This window comes from Solanum stenotomum, chromosome 5, assembly GCF_019186545.1.
Source record: "Solanum stenotomum isolate F172 chromosome 5, ASM1918654v1, whole genome shotgun sequence".
Taxonomy (NCBI): Eukaryota; Viridiplantae; Streptophyta; class Magnoliopsida; order Solanales; family Solanaceae; genus Solanum; species Solanum stenotomum.
Genome location: NC_064286.1, coordinates 5,551,268 through 5,563,560, shown reverse-complemented (window position 1 = coordinate 5,563,560; position 12,293 = coordinate 5,551,268). Strand labels below are relative to the sequence as shown.

The 12,293-nt window shown below is 34.6% G+C and overlaps 3 protein-coding genes across 3 annotated transcripts; 1 reads left to right on the top strand and 2 right to left on the bottom strand.

The window, feature by feature from the left end:
• Nucleotides 1–591: 591 nt before the first annotated feature.
• On the bottom strand, nt 592–1,193 carry LOC125865389 (histone H3.2). Its single transcript, XM_049545582.1, has one exon. It carries the CDS (start codon nt 1,141–1,143, stop codon nt 733–735), a length of 411 nt encoding a protein of 136 aa, XP_049401539.1. The 5' UTR covers nt 1,144–1,193; the 3' UTR covers nt 592–732.
• Nucleotides 1,194–2,359: 1,166 nt separating this feature from the next.
• Nucleotides 2,360–3,596, bottom strand: LOC125865393 (dirigent protein 22-like). The gene is made up of 2 exons (XM_049545587.1): nt 3,290–3,596; nt 2,360–2,736 (listed from the first exon to the last, which is right to left on the bottom strand). The coding sequence occupies exons 1-2, from the start codon at nt 3,594–3,596 to the stop codon at nt 2,456–2,458; spliced, it is 588 nt and encodes a 195-aa protein (XP_049401544.1). The 3' UTR covers nt 2,360–2,455.
• A 1,387-nt stretch (nt 3,597–4,983) lies between these two features.
• On the top strand, nt 4,984–11,680 carry LOC125865388 (uncharacterized). Its single transcript, XM_049545581.1, has 4 exons — nt 4,984–5,290; nt 8,371–8,505; nt 10,189–10,275; nt 10,863–11,680. Exons 1-4 carry the CDS (start codon nt 5,162–5,164, stop codon nt 11,019–11,021), a joined length of 510 nt encoding a protein of 169 aa, XP_049401538.1. The 5' UTR covers nt 4,984–5,161; the 3' UTR covers nt 11,022–11,680.
• Nucleotides 11,681–12,293: the final 613 nt, after the last annotated feature.

The following is a 12,293-nucleotide window of genomic DNA, read 5'->3' as shown; positions in this document are numbered from 1 at the left end:
CATAACCTCTCAACAGAGTAAAGGGAAGTTTAAAGAGCAATTGCAATCACGGACGTTGTTCAAGCAAGAAAAAAAATACTAGCAAAACTTTCTAAATGCATAATAGAATAGACACAAGCTTCAAGGACTTGTCTTAAGGATTCAGCATGGTGTAAAAAATGGTCATTTTCCATTACTTGTATCGTCTGATTAACGTCTTTAGACTTCACATTCATGTTTAATACTGGAATTAACTTCGAAGCAGATGGACATAACTAGGATGAAACAGATTTCACTAACCTTCGATAACAAAAAAGAGCATTTAACTCCATTGAAGCAGAATATTACTGGAAACACACCCATGCTACCTATGAGTCTTCCTTGAAACCTTCACAAAATATTAAATCAAAAGGAAAACTTTGAAATCTCAGCATATTCAGATTACTATCATCCAGCAATTCCCATAGCATCTTTCATTTCTCATAACAAAACACAATCTACTTGGAACAGAAGATAATTAGTGCTTGGAAACAATGAACAAACTGCAAGACCATCTATAGCTATGCCGAACAATATATATAAAGTAAGAATAATGTATGCAAGAGAAAGAGATAGTCAACTGAACATAATACGCAATATTTCATTGGAATAGACTTCATACATTTTCAGAATTGAGAATATTCCGAATCAAAACATAAAAGGTTCAAAACACAGAAAAACGCCCCCACTATATACTCAAAACACTACAACATTTTAAGCTCTTTCACCCCTAATTCTCCTTGCAAGCTGAATATCTTTTGGCATAATGGTAACCCTCTTAGCATGAATTGCACAAAGGTTAGTATCCTCAAACAATCCAACGAGATACGCCTCAGCTGCCTCCTGTAGCGCGGCAACAGCAGAGCTCTGGAAACGGAGATCAGTCTTAAAGTCCTGAGCAATCTCACGAACCAAACGCTGGAACGGAAGCTTCCTAATCAGAAGCTCAGTTGATTTCTGATACTTGCGAATTTCTCTCAGCGCCACGGTACCTGGCCTGAATCTGTGTGGCTTCTTCACTCCTCCGGTCGCCGGAGCAGATTTCCTAGCAGCTTTTGTTGCCAATTGCTTCCTTGGAGCTTTGCCTCCAGTCGATTTACGAGCAGTTTGCTTTGTACGAGCCATTTCTTAATCTCGATTTCCAATTGCTTTAGGGTTTGTAGATTTGGGATTTAGCTATGAAATTTTGTTTGAAAATGGGAGACTATTTATAGAGGAAAATTTTGAAAGTTTGGGCGGGGAGGGAGGATTAATCGTGGCCGTTGATTTTGTTGACATGGATCGATGACGTGTAAGAATGAGAAGGTGATCATGAGCGTTGGTTTTGAAAGAGTTCATTGTGGAATCAACGGTTCTGATTGAGTTGAAAGAGATGTGAGTTGCGGATCGATGACGTGGAAAGTATTGTGCTTCTTTGTTTTTTTATTTGTGAATTTTGTATAGTTGAAATGATTAGAACCGTCGATAGTGATTTGATCGAACGGTTTAGATTGATCTAAGAAGGGATTTATGGATCGATGACGTGGTAGGATCATTTTGGACATTGCTAACTACCACTATCAATTTTTCGTGGTCACCAATCACATTTACCAAACAGTCGTCATCAATTACTATCGATAATCATCTCGATTAGCTAGTGTTTGTTCATAGATTTTCAAATATTTTTTGACAAATATTATTTGGGTGAAATTTCATTATTGTTTGGCCATAGTATTTAAGAAATATATTTAACCTTTTTAAAAATATATAATTTATACCCATAAGTTTTAAAAACTATCAAAACTAACCATACGTTTGTATTACATGGCACGCGACTTTGCTACTCTTAGCTGATTGTTCATCATTTTCATCAATAACCATATCATCACTGAATATTCCATTACTATTTTGATGTTCACGTAAAAAATTATGTAAAACAACGCAAACAACTATTATAGAGGATGTTTTTATAAAAGATAAAAATTTGGTGTAGAATTTGAATTATTAAAAGTTCTCAAATAATAAGACTTGGCCCAAAAACTAGTTTTTTATAGTATTCGAAAATTTGGATTATTTGACAAAAATATTTGCCAAAGAATAACAAATTGTATGGACAGACAGTATTTGCAAAAAATTTCCCTAAATTTTACTTGGGAAATCTATGGCCAAACAAGTCCATCATTACTATATATCATCAAGACATCAATCACTACTATCAATCATCATCACTATTAGCCATTACTATCATCCACTATATTTATCATATAATTATCAGTTATCACCACTAACTAACTATATATATATATACACACCACCATTGTTAACCATTACTCCAACAGACCGATATAGGACATAACAAAAACATTAGTGTATAATTTATTGATTTGTTACAATAAAGTTCACAATATTGTAACAATTACAAAAACAAACTAAACAAATAGGGAGGAAATTAAGGAGTTCAATAATGTAAAATTATAACATGACATTCAATTATTACATCACGAGTAGTGGCATTGTACCAATAAGTTCTCGCCGTCACAGTACCTCGTGCTAGCCGGAAAACACCAGAACCACCAACCACCGGCAACTCACGATACTCGCGAGACACTCGATTGTGTCCGAGGATACTGAGTGTGCTGCCATTGTACTTGCCTTGGGTGAACACAAAGTTAAAAGTCATAAGTAGTTCTCTATCTTCAAACGAGGTGAAGCCATATATTCCTTGAGCTCGACCAATTACTTGTTAAAAATTTAATTGAGTAAATTTAAAATATTTAATAAGATATATAGTCATAAACAACAATAGTCTGCTTTGAATCTCACTGTCATCCATTATTAAAAAAAAAAAGAATGTTCATGTGCTTGACAATCAAAATGAATCAATCCACGAACATGTTTCAGTGTTAAAGTAAAGGAAAAATGTTCAAATTTACCCTTATGCGGCCCTCCCTTTCACGATTGTCTAGCATGACTATGACATTTATCACAATGAAGCCATGTAGATAAATAAAAGATTCAAAATTTACCACTAAACTATCAAATTTGTTTATTTACCCTCTTACGATAATTCAAAGTATGTCCCTAAACAACGGAAATAGTTCAAATATGCTTCCATACATTTGAAAAGATTTAGATATACCTTCACATGCTATGAATCAAGCTTTTCATGATAGAAAATCATCAATCGAAGGATCATATATATATATATATTTGAGATGAAAAATTCCAGTGAGATCTCTTATGTGCCAAAAGGTAAGCACATGAACTTTAGTATTTTGAATGAGATGATTACAGACTTCAATATTTACCTCGGAATTGATATTTGGTCCAATAGTCATTGGGTTGTCCATCATCCTCACTAACCCAAAAGATGTGGGTGACAAAGAGGTAATATTGGCTTGTGCTATCTGAATTGCTGATGGATCATTTCCACTCACAATATCATGAAAATAAAAGTGAAATTTGGTCATTTTTTCCTTTGCATGTGATAAATTCTTGAACCATTTTTCAACTCCTTTTGGACTTAAATTAAGCCCAAGAGTTGAATGCAAATTAGCAATTGCAATTAACAAGCAAATCATAAACAAAAATTTCTTCATATTTTCTTTCTTATTTTGTGTTACATTCATATGAAACTAGCTAGTAACTAACTATATATATATATATATATATATATAATACATAAAGGTTTATGTTGACTTTGGAAAAAAATGAAATTTGAGTTGACCTTGGGAAACTCATAAACAACTAAGTATTGACCAAATAAAAATGTGAAACTTGAACCAACTAATCAATGCGACTTCCATATAATATGCAGCTAGAAACGCTCCAAAAGGCTTCTTATGGTGAGTTACGTTATACCTAGAATTTCAAACTTGATATCGAAGTAGCTAAATTATAAATAATGTATAAATTTTGAATCTGTCTTAAATAACGATGTTTCAAACTACTATCACATATAGCCTATTTGAATTGACTTATTATAAGTGTTTTTAAGTCAAAGTACCTTTTAAATTTTTTAAAAATATTTGAGAAGATTAAAAAAGATGCACTTAGAAGGAAAAATTACGTGACACGACAAACATAGACTTAGAGGTTTGATCAACTTTTAATTTACGGAAAAGGGTCATATTTGCCCTTGAATTCTTAGAAAAGGGTCATATTTATCCTTTGTCATACTTTTTTGATATATTTTCCCTTACCATCCAACTTTGGGTACATATTTGCCCTTGTACAGTTAAGTATTGTACCACTAGTTTTATTAGTCTACGTGGCGCCTACATGGCTCCATGTGTATACATTTTTATTATAATTAAAATTTTATTTCTATTTAGTATTCTATCAGACCCATTTAGTAAAATTCGACCCAACCAAAATAAAGACCCATTAGCCTGATTCGAATACCCATCCATTCACATTAATTTAATCATCAAAACATGATAATACAGAGACAACCACCTTCAACTTTCTTTCCGTAGCTTTTTAAAATCTCAGAAGAAGCACTTTTAAAGTTTTACCAAAGCGTCCACAAGCACACTTACTTAAAAGGTCGTTTTGACAAGATTTAAGGATAAAACTCTTACCTATTGTTGGATCTTCTCTCTCAAAGACATGAATGACTTTTCTCTCAATATGAAGCGTCGCAAGAATGAAGATAATAGAAATTAGGGCTAGGGTATTGAAATCGGGTTAATGGGTCTTTATTTTGGTTGGGTTGGATAGAATACTAAATAGAAAGTAAAATTTTAATTATAATAAAAATATATAGAGATGGAGCCATGTAGGCACCACGTAGTCTAATAAAACTGGTGATACAATAAATATGTACCCAAAGTTGGATATATACAGATTTAGGGTAAATATGTGCCCAAAATTGGACAAGGGTATATATATATAGATTTAATTTGAATGGGCTTGAAGACCATTGCCTACTTATACTATTTCCTAATTGGATCATTCCAAAAAGAATTTCCAGCGCTAACCTTGGGTACACGCAGTAGTTAGCTTATTCCTCAAGAAAATGTATCAACCACCGGACTGGTCAAATTCCGGGGATCAAGCAAGAATAATACTATACAATATATATAAAATACAAAATTCCCAGATCAAAAGAATTTTACTTTTTAGTGTTAAAATTATAATAGAGTAGACAAAATCCAAAGTGATGGTCCTTCCATTATTGAAGTTAGGGACACTTGCTTTGAGAACTTTGAGTAAACCCATTGCTGCTAGGCTTAAGAAAGAAGCTGGGTTGCATCCCAAATTCCGTAATTTCATCATCAGCATCGCCCAGGTAATCCCCATGATAAACCCTTTGAATAGTATTATGTAATAGTAATAATAGTTTGTGATTCAAGTTTTTTTTTTTGGGTTGAGCTGAGGGTTTATTGAAAATAGTATATTTACTTGGGTGAAGTGTGCGTATATTTTATCTTTTTCACGCCTCATTATATGGGACTACACTGGGTATGTTGTTGTTGTTGGGTTGGTGATTGGATTGAGCCGCTGATCTATTGGAAACAACCTCTGCATACATTTATTTTTCTTAGACCCCACTGTGTGGGCCTACACCGGCTGTTGTTGTTGGGTTAGTGATTGGATTGAGCCGATGATCCATTGGAAACAACCTCTTTTACCTATTGAGGTAGGGGTAAGCTATGCATACATTTTCTTTTTCAGACACCGCCTGTGTGGGACTATACTGGTTATATTGCTGTTAGGTTGGTGATTGGATTGAGCTGAGGGTTTATCAGGAACAGACTCTTTATCACTTGAGAAAGAAGTCTGCATATATTTATCTTTTTTAGACTCCACTATGTGGGACTACACTGGGTATATTGTTGGGTTGGTGATTGGATTGAGCCGAGGGTCTATTAGAAATGATCTCTCTACCTGTGAGTTAGGGGTAAGGTCTGCCTAGATTCTATCTTTTCCAGACCCCATTGTGTGGGGCCACACTGGGTATGTTGTTGTTGGGTTGGTGACTGGATTGAGCTGAGAGTCTATAGAAATAGTTACTCTACCTATGAGGTAGGGGTAAGGTCTGTCTACATTTTATCTTTTCCAGACCTCATTGTGTGGGACTAAACTGGTATGTTGGTGTTGGGTTGGTGATTGAATTGATCAAATACATGTAAATTTAAAACTAATTGGGGTTGATTATATGTACTCCTTCTGTTGCAAAAAGACTGGCCTCGTTTCCTTTTTAGTCTGTTTCAAAAAGAATGACCCCTTTCCTTTTTTGGCAACACTTTAACTTAAACTTTCCACGTGGTTTGTTTAAGGACACAAGATTAAAGGGTATTTTGGTACATTTGACCTAACTTTAATTTAGAACCACAAGATTAAAAAGTTTCTTTCTTTTCTTAAACTCTGTTCCAAGTCAAACTAAGTCTTTGAAATGGCGGGAGTATCATTTTTAGGATAAGTGTCATTCTTTGGTCGATCTTGGGTCGATGTTTAAATAGGATGAGTTGGGTTGATGATTGTATATTGATTTGAATTTATTCTGTCATGATTCCTTTTCTGGAATACAACAACAATATATCCAGTATAATCTTACAAGTGAGGTCTGGAAAGAGTGGTGTGTGCGCAGACCATACCTTTATTTTGGGAGGGTAGAGAGTTGTTTCCGGAAGATCCTCAATTCAAACAAAGCAATTTTAAGCAAATAATGGAAAAAAAATGAAGAACATAACAATAGCAATAAGTCAATAACAAAATAATATGATAACCGAAGCAAAAGAAAACAACATATGATAATTAAAATAGAAAAATAAGATAATAGGAGAGTGATAATAAAGCAAAGGGGACAACAAGTATAATAAGAGATTGTTGGTTTTAGAAGAATTGTGGAATTCTTTGTATGCGACTGTTTTGGTCATGTTTATGAATGAAAATACTTTTACCTGATCAAAATAAAGAATTGTGGAATTTTGCCGTTAAAATGGTGAGAATTTATAGATTCTAGCTTTTTTTCCAACTTGATATTCAATTATTTGTAGAAGAACTGTTGCGGGATCACCTTTTCTTGCTTTGGTTTTGGGTTGTTCAAGTCAAGAGATTGTAGGTTTTAGAAGAGCTCAAAATGTAGGAGAATCATGTTTTTTTTTTTAATGGTGACGACTTATAACTTCTTGTTTTTTTCCAACTTGATATTCAATTATTTGTAGAAGAACTGTTGTGGGATCACCTTTTCTTGCTTTGGTTTTGGGTTGTTCAAGTCAAGAGATTGTAGGTTTTAGAAGAGCTCAAAATGTAGGAGAATCATGTTTTTTTTTTAATGGTGACGACTTATAACTTCTTGTTTTCTTCCAACGTGACGTTCAATGATTTGTAGCAGAATTGTTGGGGAATTTTACCATCTTTTGTTGGTTCTGATCCACATTTAAATTTTCCAGAAGGTTGGATCATCTTAGAAGGTCAACTAAGAGGAAAATTGTTCCCTGTCATTACAATCTCTCTGTTTAGCTATGAGTCCAGTTGCATCATGTAAAGTTTTTTTTTCCTGAAGAGGGTATAAATTCTGCTGTTTTTGTATTTGATAGTATGATTAGTAGATGCTAGTGCTAGTTTAAAAGAGTGTGTCCAATTCTAAAATGTGGGTGGCTGCCTCATTGAGTAATGGTCTTAAATTTATATGAACAGAAATGTATCACGTTCTGTCTTTCAAATGTTGGCAAGTCTCTTCTCAAGTATTTCTGGTAGTATAGATATATAGAATTGCAATTCGTCACTGAAAGACTGCAAATCTTAATGCCATGCAATGACATCATTGCTCTGTTAGAAAGACTACCTGTTGCGTCTAACATATTTGTAATTGACTCCTACTACTTTTGTTCATACAAGAAAATGTACAAAGAAAATGTGATCTAGACATTGACAGGAATATATTGATGTATTGATGACAAACTACAGTGACTAGCAAATGCAATGGTTAGACATCACAAGCATGATGGTCATTTTTTGAAAATATTATGTCGATTGATGCTTGTGGTATCTCCATTAAGGGATTTTATGTCTTAGAAATTTTGTTGCATGCGCCTCACTTTTGTGGTTAATACTGGTTTGTATTATAGTTCATGAGTTTATCTGAAATTTGTTGTCTACACAGTTCTTCGCGCAAAATAGCAGTTCATTTCACGTGGTCCGTTTTCCTCTATGCTTCATGTGGTTCTACATGTAGCACACTTGCATCCCTCTCTGATTGTTCCTAGATATGTTTCAATACATTCCACATATTTCGTTTCAGATGTGAATACTCTAGTAGACTTCATTCTTTCAACGTTATGCTCCACGTCTGTTTTTACTTTGACTTGTTAAGAGTTTCTGCATATATAGATCATCTTTCATTACACACATTGCTGAATCCAGGCGAATCACCGGATAACAACAACCATGCAAAGACGGATATATGGCCATGCAACTGATGTTGGAATACGACCTTTGAATGAAGAGAAAGCGGTTCAAGCCGCTGTTGATCTTCTGGGGGAACTATTTGTTTTCTCGGTATTGTTTATTCTCCTACTTTATTTTTGCAATAATGTCTGATAGTTAGCTACCCTGATTCTTACATATTACATATGTTAATTTTTGTGAACGCGCAGACAAGCATTGCTAAGCAATCGAATGATACAAATTTTTTTACACATGTAAAACTTTATATGTTCTCCTTAGTTACCCCCAAAAGAAAAAAGGAACATGTTATGTTCTCTCACTCAAATAAGGTACTCCCTCCGTTTGTGGGGTAAAGAGGTGGTCTCCGATAGACCCTCGGCTCAAGAAAAGTGTTTTTGAGAAACGTATGAAAAAAAATGCAAGAGTAGAAAAGCTATGATGAAAATACAAAGGCTTATAACTCTCATCTTCCATTGTTGTGCGCTTCGCCTAGACCAATATGACTTCTAAATCTTTCTCTGTACAACTCCCTTAAAATTTATTCTTCCAAAAAGTCGGCTGCTAGTAGAACAGAAGGCACAAAGAGCCATGAGAGAAGTACCACCTTGTTTAGGAAGTTTTCATATGTCAATATACATATCAAAGCTTTGTGCATGTGCACAACATCTGATCTTGGTAATTTAAGAATTATTGCTTTGGGTGATTCGCTTCAGTGAAAATAAAGTCTCAGCTGCCTGTCATGGCAAATTGGAAATACAGTTTTGAAGGCCAGAGTTGTCTACGCTATTTCATGCATGTGCCAATGTTTAGAATCTCTACATTGCTTTCTTGCAACATAGTTTTCTTATGGATAAATCTATTGAAAGGGCTTTTGACAGAGAACTCTTTTAATTCCAAGCTAGCATATGCAATAAACATTTGAAACATTATTAAAATCTGATAGTGTAGTAGCCAAATACGTGTCAGTGGAGGAAGATAAGAGAAGGCGGGAAGTTTTTAGGGTTGGTTTTGGGTGTTTATGAAGTATTAACAGTTCAACAAATGATTCGATTCATTTACTTGCTTGCCCAAAAATATTTGTTCATGACTGCAGTAAGTTCTTGAAAAGAAAAGCTCCAAATCTTGACAAATTTTGTCTTGTACTTGCTGGCATAGTAAGAGTTGGCGCAAACATGCGAGGTAAGAATGCATACAATAGACCGCTTTGGCTCTGCCCTTTTGGGCCTTGCACATAGCGGGAGTTTAGTGTACCATGATGCCCTTCAGTGCTTGCTGCTACTAAATCGGATATTGTAATGTCTCACAATTTCTTAATTGGATGGTCAAGCAGTTTCTAAATTCTTTGGAACTAATATGTCAATGGAAGTGGAGAATGCAATGGAAAAGTTATTAGTCCAGCAGAGCTGGCTGAAGCTGCCATATTGAAAGTCCTAATGCCTGTTTCAGCTGCTCATTAACAGTGTGATAGAGTAATTAGCTTTAAATTAATGTTGATGCATGTTGCATGATGCATCCCGTTATACTAATGCTTGGTCACTGGAACGTACAGATTATCTTATGCCATGACGCACTTTGTGTATGTCACTTTCAGTATAACGACAAGCCATTAGGACTTTTTTTCTTGAATCTATTTATGTTCAGTGGCATCTATACATACACACATCAATGTCTATGTCTTGAATCTCTTGAGACTTGTGGTCAACTTTAACCCTTGAAACATGACCTGCCGTTGCCATCTGCTGCCTGTGCATCTTCTAATTAATGTTTGTGCAACTTTTGCAATGTGCTGAACAGGTCGCAGGTGCTATTGTTGTATTTGAGGTGCAAAGGAATTCTCGGTCAGAGGCTAAGAAGGAGGAACTTCGTAGGCAAGAAATGGAGGTAATCCTATCATATTCTTCTTATTTCTTCTTAGCAAACTGTTATGTGTGCTTTATCTATTATCTAATCTTCAAGCTTGATTGTTTCATCTTCACCTGAAAGTTTTAACATTGTCCTCTTGATATTTCTCTTAAATATGTACTTTATCATCTCTCTTTGAAGTTTTTCCTTTAATATTCTATCTAAATCTGATTGCCTTGGATGACGACGTGCATTAGTCTGTTGATTTGCCTCTCGTGGCGGGGTATTTTTGCACCACTAACCACTAGTAATATCAATATTTCCACCTGTACTGTTGGATATAATTCAAAGTGAAACTCAGATATATACACCATCTATTAGAGTAGTACATGCTATTTTATTTTATCACTTCTGGTACTAGATATCAGCGTGGGGTTCTAATTCAAAAAGATTTTCTTCCTTTGCTACTTTAGCTTTTTATATCTGGTGATCTGGTGAACTATGTTCATGTTATGTTCCACCTAATTGGAAATTTTAAAAGTTCTATATTTCGTATAAGAACCTGTGAACTTTCTTCCTAGATATGTGTTCAAAAGTTATATCTTAGTTCAAGAAGTGTTTTTCAGAAATTGAGACTACGAGATGAAGCATTGGAAAAGGAGATTAAGGGCCTTCAAAGCAAAATTCAAGAGCTGGAACAGCTAGCTAGGGGAAAGGGACTTGCTGGTATGTTCAATTTCAGAATTCCTCATATTGGAGAAGGCAAGTCAGCAACACCAGCATGATTTGTTTGCTCAGTTTTGGCTACATAGGAATCATTTTTTTTCTTTGCATTCTTTTGATCCAAGTCCTATTTGGCTCATTTTTTTAAAAGCTCGGTCTAAGCTTCTATCCGCTCACTGTAAATAAAGTTGAATCTTGAATTAGCCGTTGTTTATGAAAGTTTTTGAATGCTAAATTTGGTGAAATTAGCCTAAATTTTGTTGTGCCACCTTCATTTTGTGCCATGTTCTTCTTAGTTTACATTCATGCACCCAACCTGATAGAAAAGTTGATGTCTGTGACAACATACGCTTAAGAAACTTATCATCTTCAACTAGCATCTGATGTTGATGCTAGTTAAAAGTAAGTCTAGATGCCCCCTTATCTGCAGAAATCATTATTGATAGCAGATATCAGTAGTGATCAAGAATTTGACTATCATGGAATCTTGAAGATGATAATGGGGGTGTACCCTTTATGCCTTTCTTCCCTTGTTCTTTCCCTTTTTATTATTCACACACACAACAAAAGCCCTTTCTGCTGAATGGATCTGGATGCTGCTCATAAAGGCTGAAAAAAAGAGGCCAATCTCTCATTAACACATCATCACAAAGAGTCATATTCTTCATTTTGGTTCTTGATGAAAAGTGTCAATGGGAATCACTTTTTCCTTTTTTTTTGTCCGTCAGAAACAACCGCTCTGCTCGCCAAAGTAAGGAGTAAGGTCTACGTATACATTACTTTCTCCAGATCCCATATGTTGGATTACGTCGGATATGTTGTTATCTTTTTGATTTAGTGAGATTGCAGCTCTTCAAGATTGCCTTGGAAACAACTTGCCAACTTATTACATGACTTATTATTTATTGATTTGATCTAAATATCGAGCGGTCGTTGGTAACTTTTTTTTCTAGTCATCTGTTTTAGGAAGGGAATATCAATTCCCACAACATGAGTGAGAATCTCATTGTGAAATTGTAGTCCTCAAACTTCAAATTGGGAACAAGATTCTATTTTTGTCCTTATTCCTAGACAATGCAATTGTATTCCATCCACTATACTGGTGTGGGGCTAGAAAGTTAATTAATTGTTCGATCGATTCAGTAATTTTTGTCTAAATTATATATCTTTATCAAATAATTTATTCAATATGTATAAAAAAATGAATTTAAAATTCAATTACCAACACCTAATATCATTATATTAAAATTTAGAATCTATAAAATTTAAATTTTAACTTTATCGCTAACAATCTCCCACTTGGGCCAGTTTGTTTTGTCGGTAATTAACATTAT

Coding starts and splice junctions, on each gene's coding strand:
- LOC125865389 (XM_049545582.1), bottom strand. CDS start 1,143: ATGGCTCGTACAAAGCAAACTGCTCGTAAATCGACTGGAGGCAAAGCT.
- LOC125865393 (XM_049545587.1), bottom strand. CDS start 3,596: ATGAAGAAATTTTTGTTTATGATTTGCTTGTTAATTGCAATTGCTAAT. Junction 2,737..3,289: donor CGAGGTAAATATTGAAGTCT/GTAATCATCTCA, acceptor ATTTTTAACAAG/TAATTGGTCGAGCTCAAGGA.
- LOC125865388 (XM_049545581.1), top strand. CDS start 5,162: ATGGTCCTTCCATTATTGAAGTTAGGGACACTTGCTTTGAGAACTTTG. Junction 5,291..8,370: donor TCATCATCAGCATCGCCCAG/GTAATCCCCATG, acceptor TGCTGAATCCAG/GCGAATCACCGGATAACAAC. Junction 8,506..10,188: donor GGGAACTATTTGTTTTCTCG/GTATTGTTTATT, acceptor TGTGCTGAACAG/GTCGCAGGTGCTATTGTTGT.